At 38.2% G+C, this 14,216-nt stretch overlaps 1 protein-coding gene across 1 annotated transcript in view; it reads left to right on the top strand.

Moving 5' to 3' along the window:
- TRABD2B (TraB domain containing 2B) overlaps positions 1 to 14,216 on the top strand; it is a 393,013-nt gene that overhangs the window by 360,880 nt on the left and 17,917 nt on the right. Inside the window, exon 5 of the mRNA XM_042461497.1 lies at positions 120 to 210. Coding sequence (XP_042317431.1) covers positions 120 to 210 — 91 coding nt within the window. The remainder of the gene's footprint in view (positions 1 to 119; positions 211 to 14,216) is intronic.

The raw sequence follows: 14,216 nt of genomic DNA, 5'->3' as shown, positions 1-14,216 counted from the left end.
CTGGACTGCCTTTCTCTCCCTGTGGATGATGGTGGATGCAGGGGAGGGCTCTTTCAGCCAAAGGTATGCCTGATGCTGCATCATTTTGTAAGTGATTCTTCCATCTGTTCATCTTTTAGGTCACTTCCTGGGCAACAACACTGTTATTGATGTGCTGAGACAAGCTGGATTTGAAGTGGAACATATACCTGCAGGACAACAAATAGAAAAGTAAGCTTAATTTCCCTTAATTTATCCTTTTCCTGTGAATAAGAAAAAAATTGCAGATTTTTCAAAAATATACTGATTACAAAAGAATAGTACAGTCGCCCCTCCTTTCTCGCAGATTGAGATCCACATTCTTGATTATTCATGGAGGGGTGACCTCCGTTATCTTCAATGGGGCATGTCCCCACAGCGCATACCCCACTGTGCACTCATGGGGCCTGAATACATGCGGGTCTCTGTTTTTGCGTGTGTGTGTGTGTGTGTCTGGAATGGAAAACGGAGGGCCGACTACATTGCATTAACAAAATGGTAGAATATAAATCAGATGACATGAGAGCTGTTTAGGACCCAAAATTACATTTTTTATCAGCAGATTAAACAGTATAAGTAAAGCTTACTTGTTATATGATTACTGTTATGAAATGTTCAGTGCCAGCATGTGGAGGGCTTGAGACAGAATTCAGCAAAACTTTGTTTCTTCCCTCTCAGCATAATGGAGGCAATATTGAGAATGTGAGGCCCTTATGCTCTGTTGATAAATTAATAATGGGCAAGGTACTGCCTCAAGACCTTTTAAGGATTTAAATTTAAAATTGTAGATTTTCTAATCCCAAAAATGCACAATTTTTAAGTTAAAATTGGGTTTTGAAAGAGTATATGCTGTTTTTTTTAAAGATAACCAGTGCAAATTTGATTGACTTCTTTCAAAATTACATCAGGCATTTCTTTGATCTGACAAAACAAACAAAATGCTTATTGTTAAGTTGTAAAGAAGTATTCTGCAAATATGAACATTTAGAAAACTGAAATGAAACTTTGTATAAAATGACTATAGTAAAATAGAAGTGAAATTGTGCCACCATGTTTTGATCCAAAATTACAATATAACTCAATCACTTATTCTGTTTTCTCTTATATTCACATTTATTTTAAGTGCACTTCTGTCTTGCTTTGTGGGTTTATAATGGATTCATGGACTGTTTCCCCAAATAGATTTTCCTCTTAGTCTATAGATTTCAAGGACACAAATAAAAATAATGTCTCAGTAGTTCCACTGATGTAGAAAATATTGTTAATTGTAGAATTCAGCAGAAAAGGAATGCAACCTTGTCAAGTACACGAGGCAATGGAGAGCACACAATATTGACATGTATCTGAAGAACAGTGTAGATGATGAGAATCCTGCAACAACAGAAAGTCCTCACTGGTCACAGGTGCTTCCTGAATTGCTCTTTTTGATCAAATTAAATAGGCAGCTGCTGCAATATTTGATTTGCACACTGGAATTTGTACAGAGTGGAACTTCTTTTCTTTACTCATTTCTTTCCAGCTTATTTTTTCTCTAAAAGAGTAGAAAAATAAGAAAAATGTGTGTTGCTACCTTGAATCGAATCAATGAAGTATTTATATAATATTTGCTGGTTTTATAAGTGATGTGAAACCATGACTACAGACATGATCGTTCCCATTCCTTCCCCCCACTTTTATTTTCGTACATTCCACTTTTGATTCTGAACTAACCACAGATCCCTAAAAGAAGAAAGAGACATTGAAACCTTGAAAACTAATATATTTTATTTGTCATTAGCCTTTGTAGACTGCAGTCCATGTCAAAAACTTAATCAGATAAAATTATATTGGTACAATTATACAAATGCAGTCAGACACAGTTCTTGATGACAACTATGTAGGAATATTTGGTATCTATATTTGGTATCTATATCAGTCTGATAATAACATATCAGGCAGGGTGCATCAAGTGCAATATGAGCTTTTGGTAGCAACAGGAGAGTATTGAGGATGCTATTGTAAGGCAAAAAAAAAAGTTACATTTATTGTTTCAGGAAATCCATCCTGGGATAGGAAAAGAGATAGACAAAAGAAGATTGCCTGAACTTCAACAGAAGAGCCCCTAAGGCTGGCTCTCATGTATGGAAGTTAGCTAATGTGCATCATGAAGCAGGGGGCGCGTGGATGCTCCCTTCCCATATAAAAGGTGCCAAAGGGCTAACTTTTGGGAGAAGGATGAAGTGACCTCTGCAGGCAGGCAAGAAACAAAAGGCTTGACTACATAGACCGAAAGAAAGAAACACAGAGTTAAAACAAAAGAGCAGGCATGTTATCTAGAGCTCCCTCTCTGACTAATTACTCTATAAACATAATGAGTCCAGCTAAAGGAAAACAGCTGATCTGCTGTTCTCCTCACTCTCAACCAACAGTGGCCATCTTCCAGAGGCCACCACACTGATACATAGGTTTTGGGGGATTGTAGCAGGAGATATATTACTGGAATGGGACAGAATTGTATCTCCTGGTGCAGGATTGTGGCCATTGTTTAATTTAGTTAATATATATTATCCCCTTGGTGATCTTTGCAGTACTAAATTATCTCTCTGTTTCTCTACCTTAAATCAGTTTTTTCTTCAGTATTTTCTTCAGGTAATGTCAAGTTTTAATAGTGTTATAACATTACTGTATATATTTATTTATTGGGTTTTAGAATGCAAATAGTAAAACCCAAATCTTGTTTTCCTAGGCAGCCCCAATTAGGAGAGTGTCCCAATTAAATCTGGGGGGAGGGGATAGAAAGCCAACCCGGGAAGAAATCCAACCCCTGAACCTTGGCTTTTTTAATCTGCCAACTGCCAAGTGTATGTGCATTACTCAGTACTATGATGAATCTTTGGATTCATAACAATTTGGCCTGTGACAGCTTTTCATATGCAGTTTGTAAAATCAGAGAGAGGCTTTATCAAAATGTGCAGGTTTGGTATCAAGGATGCACTGATGTATTGTGGGCATGGAATGTTTGCTCCATCATGCCATTCTTCCCCCCCCCCCCCCCCATGTCCACTTGTTTTTACAGGACAGTCTGATTTGCAATAAGATTAAAATGGGATAGATGAGAATTGGCAGAATCTTTCAGTATACTTTTGCACATACAAATTCTTAACTCAGACTAAATCTAAAGAAGTATAAACATTGACTGCTTTAGAAATTGGTCAATAGAAATATGCACACCGGACTTGCAAAGAAATTCCCATCTGCTCATAAAACAATTTTCTTGGTGATTTTATTACATATAAAGCTACAATTTTCTTTCACAAATGAAAGCAAAATACTTGGCTGTTCTGGATAGATTTTAGATTAAAGTTTTAGGATGAATGCTTTAAAAGTAGATAAAAGCAAAACGCAACCTTCAGGACTGGTTCTTGTAATACATTGATGTTGTTGCTATAAACTTTGGGTTTCTGTTTAAGTTTCACTCACATCCAGAAAGATGTCACACAGGCTCCATCTGCACTGCAGAAATAGTCCAATTTGACACCACTTTAACAGCCATGGCTCAGTTCTATGGCATTCTGGAAATCATTATTTGTTCTGGCATCAGAGCTCTCTGACACAGATGACTAAATGTTTTACAAAACTACAAATCCCAGAATTCTATAGTATTGCACCATGGGAGTTAAAGTGGTGTAAAGCTACATTATTTCTCCAGTGCAAACAGCCACCCAAGCATCAAATTACAGTCATCCCTCCATATTCATGGGGGTTAGGGGTGAAGGACCCCCACAAATATGGAAAAATCACAACTAATTTCTCCCCCATGAGAGGGCCTGCATAGGTCCCCTCCAGACCCCTGCCATGCCTGGATCAGGTGATGCAGGCATGGCATGGTCAGGAGGGGACCCACGGGGGTCTTTCTGCCCCCTGCATGATCCAAGCATGACAGAGGAGGTAAAAAGAGCCACAGGAGCTCTCTCCTGATCCCTCCAATGCCTGGATCAACTGTTCCAGGCACTCGAGGGGTCAGGAGAGACCTTGGGAATTCGCGAATTCCATGAATTAGGAGGGATGACTGTACATCCTTCTGTTTGCTTACTTAAGACATTATATTAATGAGTGTTAATACTTCTATCACCAAGTTTATGTTCATTCAAACAGTGGTTCTCTGATGTTTTTCATTGTATTTTGGAAGTTGGGAATCTTAAAAATGAGATTAAGTCAAAGAGGAGTGTCTTTGGGATAAGAAAAATCTACAACTCTGCATTCTGCTGGTGTCCAATTGCCAAATGGAAAACAGGCATGGTGTAAAATTGTTCATTCATTTTAGTTTTTGATGGTCCAAGGGTAGGCTGGTGGAACATATTGGCTGTGATCCTAGATCATCTCAGCATATTTATTTGTTATTATTTATTAATTTATGAAAATATTTATAATTTGCCCTATGTCAAGAGATCTCAGAGCTTACAAATAGCATTATAACAGATTAAATGGGTTAAAAACAGCAAGATAATTTAAATGAGCTAAAAACATATTAAACAATATATTGAGTTGAAAACAGATTTTAAAAAAAATAAAAGTTTTAAAATCTCTGTATAAAACTGTCTTTGGGTTGAATTAATGGTGACAAAAGACTTTGGTGAACTACCACATTTTAACGTGGGGCCTCAATGACATGAATGTTGGTGCCAGTTGTGCCTCCAGGGGGAGGGCATTCCACAGTTGAGATGCTACAGCTGAGAAGGCCCTCTCCCATGTCCCAACCCTGCAGGATATAGAGGAGTCCTCCCCACAATATATCACAGTCCTTGGGAAGGTACACATTGTCCTGTTTTGCCCTTGGATTCCACCACCATCACCACCCCCGTAATACTATCTGGAACAGGCCCTCTAGATAGGAGAGGAATCACTGTGCCTCCATCCCACAGAGCCAGTCTAGTAAGATGCCATGATCAATGGTATCAAAAGCCATTGAGATATCCATGCTTTCAACAGGGTAGACGCCCCCCATATTTCCTTCAGAGCAGGTCATTAATCAGAGCAACTAAGGCTGTTTCGGTGAATGAAACCAGACTGAATTGGATCCAGATAATATTTTTCTTACAAGAATGCCTGATATTGCCTAGCTAACACATTCTCAAGCACTTGGCCCCAAAAGGATATATTTGTAACAGGTGGTAATTCTTATGTATCTCTTGGTCCAGGGACATCCTCTTCAGGAGAGGTGACATTACTGTCTATTTCAAGGCACTAGGCATCTCCTCCTGATATTGTTAGGCATCCACCACCCCATGGTCCCACCTGGTCAATCCACCCTGCTAGATTTTATTAGACAAAAAGGGGAAGGGTCACACTTACATGTGGTACATTGAACTACTATTTTAGTTGTTTTGTCCACATCATCAGGCCTCAATAAATGAAATTGAGCCCATAAAAACTGACTGAACAGTGTACTGGATACCTCTTTAGGCTCTGTAACAAGTGTGGTATCGAGTTCTGAGCAAATGTGAGCAATTTTTTTAATCCATAGTATTCACAACAGGTCGCCATGGTTTACATACCTGAGCAAACTGGACCCATACCTAAAAGATTCTTGACCACTTGGAATGGTCTTACTGAGTGGGAGGTTGAGGATGCAATAAGAGGTGTGATGTGATTTTTAGGTCTGCTTCCCTGTTGCATAGTAGATACAAGAACAGGCTTTGCTGATTTCCATTGCATTCACTCTAAGTCCTATGATACCTGCACTTTAGCTGTCATCCACCCTGATTCATTTCCCACACATCTTCTGTAATCTAGCGCAAATTATGGTCTCCACAAAACTGGATTGGCTGGTTAGGATCAACAGCATATATTTATTATTGCATAGCATAAATATCTGCCAGAAGAGTTTGATTAGCACTACACAGTCCCTATACTGAACATCATCATACCAAAACATATAAGAAATTATGATTCTGGATTTCTGTCACTTTATTGCACAGTGTGCAGAGTACAATACACAGAGGAAGTATGACACACTACTCTGTGTATCATTGCAGATCTACAATAGTTCCACATGCCGAGGTCCTCTCCCAGCTGGCACATCCATTCCACATTGTCTAGAAAAGTCACTGCACATGTGTAGCACAATGTATATCTGCATGTGTCACCAACAGGATTCTGGTCATTGTGGGTTTGCTAATGCCAAAATTAAACCTACCAAGAGTAGACTGATGAAGAAGGAATAGAATTTGCATTTTGATGAGAACACAGTTGAAAATGTTAAAAAAAACCCTAGTTCACAAGGCCTGAAGTTGTACCTGGTCCTGAAATAACAACAAAAAAAGTGTCAGTTGAGTGTGTCTGGGGAGGGCATTCCACAGTTGGGGTGCTACCACTGCAGGCATCTTCTCCAACTAGGTATCTGCCACTTCTGACTTGGAGATGTTTCTAAAGCAGATCACAAGGTCCAAGTAGATATGTATGGGTAAATTCCTCAGGTTACAATGCCTTGAATGTCAAAAACAGCACTTGGAACCGCGAGCTATTGAAAATTAAGCATTAGCACACTAAGTTCATATGGCTGACCATTCCATTAGGAAGTGTGAGGTGCCGCAGTTAAACAAGATCCATGTGTTCAGCAACAATCTGATGCCCATTTCTTCTGTCCCTTAACCCTGTCCCTCTATTGGAGGATAAAGCTGTGTGTGCCACAGAGCCTATCATATTCTGATGTCCTCAGATGCTGTGAAGAAGATTCTTCCATCACTACAGGAGAAATTAAGTTCAGCTGCCAGCTCAATTTCCTCTGTCTTAACCATCTGAAGCAAATGAAAGATGGGTTCCTTTGCATCAGGCAGTAAAGATTTTAGAAAACTATATTCATATTAATTTGTTTTTAGTTTTGTTTATCACACGAAGTTAGGGCAGTATACAAATAAAATCAATTTACAGCAGTTTACAAGAATAAAAATATTTAAACAGACTAAAACACATTAAACAATTTAATAAGTTAAAACAGGTTAAAAGTTTTAAACACTTTAAAATCATGTAGATATACATTTGGGGGGTGAGGGAGAGAGAGAGAGAAGAGAGTCAAATCCCAGCCTCACTTAACAGTTTTACAGCTCTGTTCTGGACTAACTGAAGTTTCTGTGCCATTCTTTTTCAAAGACAACACCATATGAAATGTGTTGTAGGAATCGAGTTGAAGTGACTCCAGTAGTTCTAGGAAAATGATACCGCTTTACTTACTATCTACATATTTCTGTGTCAAGGAATGTAAATCTCTCCAAACGATTGCAGCAATCTTATCTGGTTTTCATTCACATTGCCCTTGTGTCTTGTAGATGAAACTCTTTAATCTCCAGTGATATCCTTCTGGAGCAAAGTGCTGCTACACTTTGTATCATTCCAAGTGGTTACAGAAATATCAAGTGGTACCATGTGCTTAGGGAGAACGCCAGCTTATCTATCAAAGTCTGTGGTCTGTCTGCAGTCACTCAGGCCTGCACCACACTTATTTTCCCCACCTATATAATCATGTCACCACAGTAAGAAGCCTCACACTTTGAACGAAATGACTTCCAAAGTTAATGTTGTTAAATTCAGCAGCAATGGTTGGACACCTGTTGGGATTATAAATACTACTGCCACTCACAAGCCATGTGCAATCCTGTATTCAGATACTAGAAGTTAAAACCCCATGAACTGAACTGGGCTTATTTCTGAGCAGACCTGTGTAGGATTGCATAGCAAAGATTAAGGTAACTGTTAAATATTTTTTCTTAGCTCATAAAAACTTCCAGTCATCCCAGGTTCAGTTTTGCTTTACATGTGAAAGTTACCATAATATTTGGCTAGGTATTGATTCATTGAGTAGGTAGCCTACTTCAAGAAAGTAGGATATGTTACTATAAAAATTGGTGATTGTTGTCTTTGTAGAGAAATATTTTGTGAGTATCCTACCTGACGTCTACATTATTAACATCCCAAATTCTTTATTCCTATTAAAAAGAAGTTTCAAGTAAGGAGTCTTCTTTTCCCCTCCACAATCCACATTAAGGGACATGCTCTATGTTTTAGGGCTCTTGCGTACAACACAATTACATTACTATACTTCTGTTTTTACTGCTATAGTAACACCCTTTGTAATCCTGAGAGTTGTAATTTGTTGAGGCAATAGAGCTATCAGGCTGAGAATTTTAAATGACTCTCCCTATGCTGCAAATTCCAAGATTCTATGGGGTGTTGCCATGGCAGTTAAAATGGAATCATACTTCTATAACTGTGTAATGTAAAAGGGCCCTTAGAAACTATGATTCAGTTGCACAGAGCAATTGATCATGCATGTGGCAAAAAGTACCCCCCCCCAAAAAAAAAGAGGAGAAACAGAAGCTTTTTTCCTTGCAAACTTAACAGTATGATTTTATAGAAACAGACTTGGAAAGGAAATTGTTTTTTGGATTTTTTAATTGTTCCTGAAGTGCTGCAATTCATGTCAGAAGAGGAGTTGGGGGTATATGTTTAAAAAATGAAAGAAAAGAAAAGAAAAAAGAAAATGCCCATTAAATAGCTATCTATGAAAATGCATTTGTAATAACCATATAGTAGGCACACCATAATGGACGGGATCCAGAACTATATAATTCCATGTATACATGCAAGTATAATTGAAACCTGGATAACCTGTCAGTTGTGCCCGCCAGTTTTCCATGTGCAGCAGCAAACAAGATCTAGTGAATTGGGGGGGGGGGGGGACAGAAGTCACAATGATCTGTTATGAGTCCATTCCTCTAATGATGTATCCTGTCTGACAATCTCCAAGGTTTGACTATATACACCTGGCAATATAGCAACAAGACAGGATTGTTGGCATGCCGTCTGCTCTGCTGCCCAAGTGTGTTTCTTCCAAAACTGCTGGGGTGATCTCAGAAGTGGTGTTAATGTCCCCCAAATTTATTGTGTTGCAGGATTTTAACAACCATCATGAGACACTCTCAGGGCCAGTTTAGAATTTCCTGGCTCCTATAGCAACCATGAACATGTATCAGTGAATATCTGGTCCTACACATGTAGCAGGCCAGACTTGTGATCTTGTTTTTGCTGGTGAGGATGATGTTGATCAGGAGGTGGGGAGGCTTGAAAGAACTCCGTTACCAGAATTACCTAATAGGATTTAGATTTGTTGGGGCTCATAATCTCTGCAGGGACTTTGGATCCATTAGAATGGTCTGCCTCGCAGAGACAAATGTATCCAAAAGGATTCCTAAATGCTCTGATGAATTTTCCAGCTGCTAGAGTTGGTGATTCTGTTGATACCTGGTTGATCTGTGGAAGAAGGAGATGATTGACACAGTTGCTTCCGTGTGTTCTTTACTTGAGTGCATAGCACGGACTCGTTGGCTTTCTAAGTGTACTCAGGGCAATGAAGCATTTGAGTAGTTTTTAAATTTGTATTGCTTTAATTGGTTTTTATTTGTTGAAGCTGGGGACAATACAAAAACACAATAAATAACATAACACAATGTCTACAATCATGAACTGCCTAGAGAAAATGATTAACAGAATTATAGATTATAACGAATGTGGGACTGCTATGAAAGACAGCAGTGCCATGTTAAATTTCTCTTTTCCCACTGTGATATGTCATATAATTGGTCTTGTGATTGATGTGATTATATTGTTTGTTTTGTTGCTTTGTCTAACTTGAATAATTTTTTTGCTTTATTTTCTCCCCTCTGTGAAATGCTTCATGGATTGAGGTCCATTCTGGAAGCCCTAGACATATTCTAGGTTTATACTTCAGCCATACCAACATTAACCTTTTTTCTAACAAAATGATTTAAGAAGTCTCTGTGCACCTTATGTTTGTCATATAGGAGATACCCATGCCAGCCGAACCGTAGATCTACACTTTCTAGACACAAGGTTCTTTTGTCTTCTGCATGAGTCAGTGTAGTACTGTGTGCTAAATATTAAATGTAGACATTTGAATGAAGATGCAAAATTGCATTAATCACAAACAAAACATCTGATCAGGACATTGAACAAAAATGTCAGCAGAGAATAATCAGACCAGCAGGACAGCAAATAGCCAAAGGAAGCATTTCCAAAATATCCTGGCATGGAACACTGTACAAATATGAGCAACATGTGTTCTACAACCAAGACTGAATGCCATCCATAGTTTCAGCCATAATCTATAGTAGTTGCCAAAGAGAGTGAATAGAGGTGGTGTTGCTATACAGCTTTTCAGCCATTAGGAAGTACTACAAATGAAAGGGCAAGATACCATCTCAGGCAGCTGGCACGGGGATAAAGCATTTCCAGTCAAACAAGCAAACCTCCAATGAAAAAACAAACATGCACACCAAGGAGGATGTTTCCTGAGTGACATAATATGCTCTGGGGAAGGGTACCACAAGTGGTTTTCATTTTCTCAATGTTTCTTTTATTGCATAAAGGGGTTTTCTTGACAGTAAGAGAACTGAAATTATTTTTCTTGAGGGGGGGGCAAAGATTATGAGACATTGCTCCTATTCAAACACAGAATGGGAACTATTTTGCCCTTGCCTTTTTCCTTCCTTAAAAAAAAGGTCTTAACTCTAATTCTGAGAAGGTTTGTGCTTTTTATATGAGGAACTTTATTTTCAGTTCATACAATCCCAAACAGCACACATATTCTAAATATGAAAACATTTCTTAAATGTATATAGGTGAGATGATGGTTGCAGTGAGCTATATGTGGTATTAGCCATGTCTCCGCTGAAAGCTGTTCTACAATGAATATTTCTTAACCATTATTCACCACATTATCATACATTTTTAAACAGAATTTTTAAAGGTTCCGCCCCGGAGATCAGTTCAGGAATGCCATATTGATTGTTATCAACACTGAAATCTTTTTAAATTTTGGCTTAACATAAAAATAAGCTTGATCCAGTTTCACACTGTCTTATTTATTTCTTTTCCCCAAAATATAGTGGTAGTGACAGGGAACCAATCCTTAAAACTTCATCAGTAGGAATTCCCTAACAAGAAACCACCTGAGTCTTGACTCCAGATGACCTGGCAAACTACAGTTCCCAAAATATTTTGCAAATAGCATTTGCTACAACTAGAAGTCCTACTTCACATCCAACCTTTCACTCTTGTTATGAGGTAAATATGAAGAAAGGAAGGATGGTTGAAAAACATTTTTGAGGCCTCCATATCTTGTAATTTTCACTGACATTGCTGGAAGTGCATCACCTGGAACCTATTGTAGAACTAACTTTGTGCTAAACTTATGTGCTAGATTTGGTCTAATTCTTATTGAGTTCAAAATTGCTTGTTTTAGTGGTGATTTGTTCCAGATAAAGAACGGAATCTGTATATCTACAATTCATTTTTGTAATTATTTTTACAATTTGCTAGACATGATGGAACAGTACATACTATACTGTAGATACTAAATTATACAGTGTAAGTCATAGCTCCAAGGCCAGTATACAATAAAAACACAAATGAAATCCCAACCCACATAAAACAATAAAAAGTAAGATAAAACAGCAAGAACTTCATTCAGCAGGAAGATTTTTTTTTAAAAAAATGTTCATTGAATGCTGGAAAATGAATAAGGGATTTATATCCCAGGTTTCTGGACCATGTTCAAGTGAAGTCCAACAATGCAACACACTACAATAATAGCATTCAAATTAATGGAATAGTTGTGAGACCGTTTCTGCATAAACTTCTTTTTCTTCTCTCATCTGGCTATGTGAGAGTTCATAAGTTATAACTATGGTGACTTAAAAAAAATCCAAAACACCCAAGTCATGAGTCATGGGCAGTGATGGTCTTATGATAATGAACCCAAATAAAAAGCAGATGAGCAGAGAGTTTCTGGTTCTGGTAGGGACTGTACTCCTGAGAGTAAACCCATTGGAGGTGCAGAGTAGGAATTTATGCATCTGAAGTTTCGTATGGGTGGAAGTGGAAAGTGAGGTGGAGAAGACTGAAGATTGGAGAAAACTGAAAAACTCAAAAGATTCCATCTGAAAGGAAAAATAGAGAATCAGCTTTCCTGAAAAGATGTCTCATTCTATGAAGGATGGGTGAAAGGAAGAATAGAGAGGCAATTAATCTACTGGGCCGCCTTGGCTGAACTTGGAGAAAAGACCACCTGAACCCAGGGACAAATGAAGTGTTGATATCTTTGGGGAAAATATCTTTAGTAGTTAGCAAGAGTTCATATGAATGATACAGGAGAAATGAATGGGAAAGTGGAATTGTATAAATCTTTGTAGCAGAAGAACTGTCAAACATATTTTCTGGAGTGATTTGAAAATTAATTTTCAATTGGTTTATTTGATTAATTAATGGCAACATTTTTGATTAGAAATATTTAACAGCATACTGTATAGTTGGACATAAAGAAAGGAACTGGTTAAGTAATGCTGACTTACTCAGGTTCTAATTTCATATCCTGCAGAATAAATCTAACCCTTTCCCTGAAAGAATTCAGAAGTATACCATCCAGTTTTTCATGAAAGAAAATATCTAATTTCCAAGCAAATCCTGCATCCCTGTTATATTTTGTTGAAGGTTCTATTCTTTGTAGTGTTTTATAACTCCTTTTCCTGTTCCGGCTGATTTTAAAAGCCAGTCTTTTAAGAAATGATGCATCTACAGCCTGTAGGCATATGACATATTGCTATTCCAATCTGTCTTCAGTCTGCTATTAATAGTAAGGCCCTGTTCAGAATATCAGTCAATGTTCAGTGTGCACCTTGCTATTTTATATTATAGTGAGACTTAAGCTCTCTTCAGGCATTATCAATGTAGGCAAAATACAAGGAGGGGGCATTCTAGCTTCGGCTCTCTCCATTTTTGCTCTCTTCACATGAGCACAACTTCTTGTAAAGAGTGACTTTTCATCTCCACATGGTCTAGAACAGGGGTAGGCAACCTGTGGCCTGTGGTCCGGATGCGGCCCGGCGAGGCCTTGGGACCGGCCCCAGCCCAGTCCTGCCGCCGATTGCCGCCGGGGCCTTTGGCCTCTTGCACGCAGGGGCAAGGGGGGCAATTGCCTATAGACGCCTCAGAAACATGCATTTATCTTAACATTTTTTTAAAAATCGGCAATTTTTTTCACGTGTCCACTTTTTTTAAAAAAAGTATCCACCATTTGAAAAATGTCCTACATTTGTCCCGGTTTATTTATTTATTTAATTTTTTTTAAAAAAAAAATATTTAATGATTTATTTTTTGGCTTCGGCCCCCCAGTTGTCTGAGGGACAGCAACCTGGCCCCCGGCTCAAAAAGGTTGCCTACCCCTGGTCTAGAATGTTGAAAAATCAGTACTTTTGATTGCATGAAGAGTGGATGGGGTGGGTGTCCTCTTCAAAAAGGCAGTATGAAGAGAACAGTGATGGAAGGGGCAAGGATAGCATGTTTCCCCTCCTGAGCAGTGCCTAAAGTTCTTGCTTACACATTTATACATAAGTATGTTGAACATTTGGGATGCAAATCGTCATCTATTTCATTTTCACAAGCAAGAATAAAGGATCAAAATTTTCTTGTGCATTTTGATTTTGTTGTTGCAGTACAGGTGTTGTTAGTGAATTTTTTCTTTACACAAAAAAAACCCTTGTTTTTGATCAAGGACAACAAAACATGTGAGTGCTGTTTGCATCCCTACTAGAGCCATCTGCTGGGGCATAATGAAGAACATGAAACTGTGCAGGGACAGCTACATTCCAATGCAGATCTCAATTAGTAGTTCATGCAGAAACACATAGTTAATGTAAATTCACACAAATAATGTGAATTTGCATTGACAAGTTGTGACTTTGTCTCATCAACAAGTGACATTATTCCTCTTCCTGCTTGTGCCATTTTAGAACTTTAAAAAAGAGTTCAGTGCTTTTTAAAATTTCAAACAGAGAGTAAATCATATATTGGCTTGGATTATACATTTGGATTGTACATTTGGATTACACATTTCTGTGCCTGTGTCATAATTTCCAGCATGAGTTCTGCTTATGAGAGTGAAATGGATGTGCCTGCAGAAAGCTTGAAGTACTATCTTCTTATGCTTGACAGTGGCTTGTGATAAATTATGCCCATTTGAAAAACATTTAGGTCCTCAGATAAAATGAAACGAATAAAGTATTCTTCCACTCCAGTATGTAAATCCCTGCATCCCTCTGGATTTTCACCTCTTCCTTATTTAGCAGATTTGTTAGTATGACAACAGA

This window comes from Sceloporus undulatus, chromosome 4, assembly GCF_019175285.1.
Source record: "Sceloporus undulatus isolate JIND9_A2432 ecotype Alabama chromosome 4, SceUnd_v1.1, whole genome shotgun sequence".
In the NCBI taxonomy this organism is placed as follows: Eukaryota; Metazoa; Chordata; class Lepidosauria; order Squamata; family Phrynosomatidae; genus Sceloporus; species Sceloporus undulatus.
Note: the sequence above shows the minus strand (reverse complement) of the source record. Positions and strands in the feature narration are given on the sequence as shown.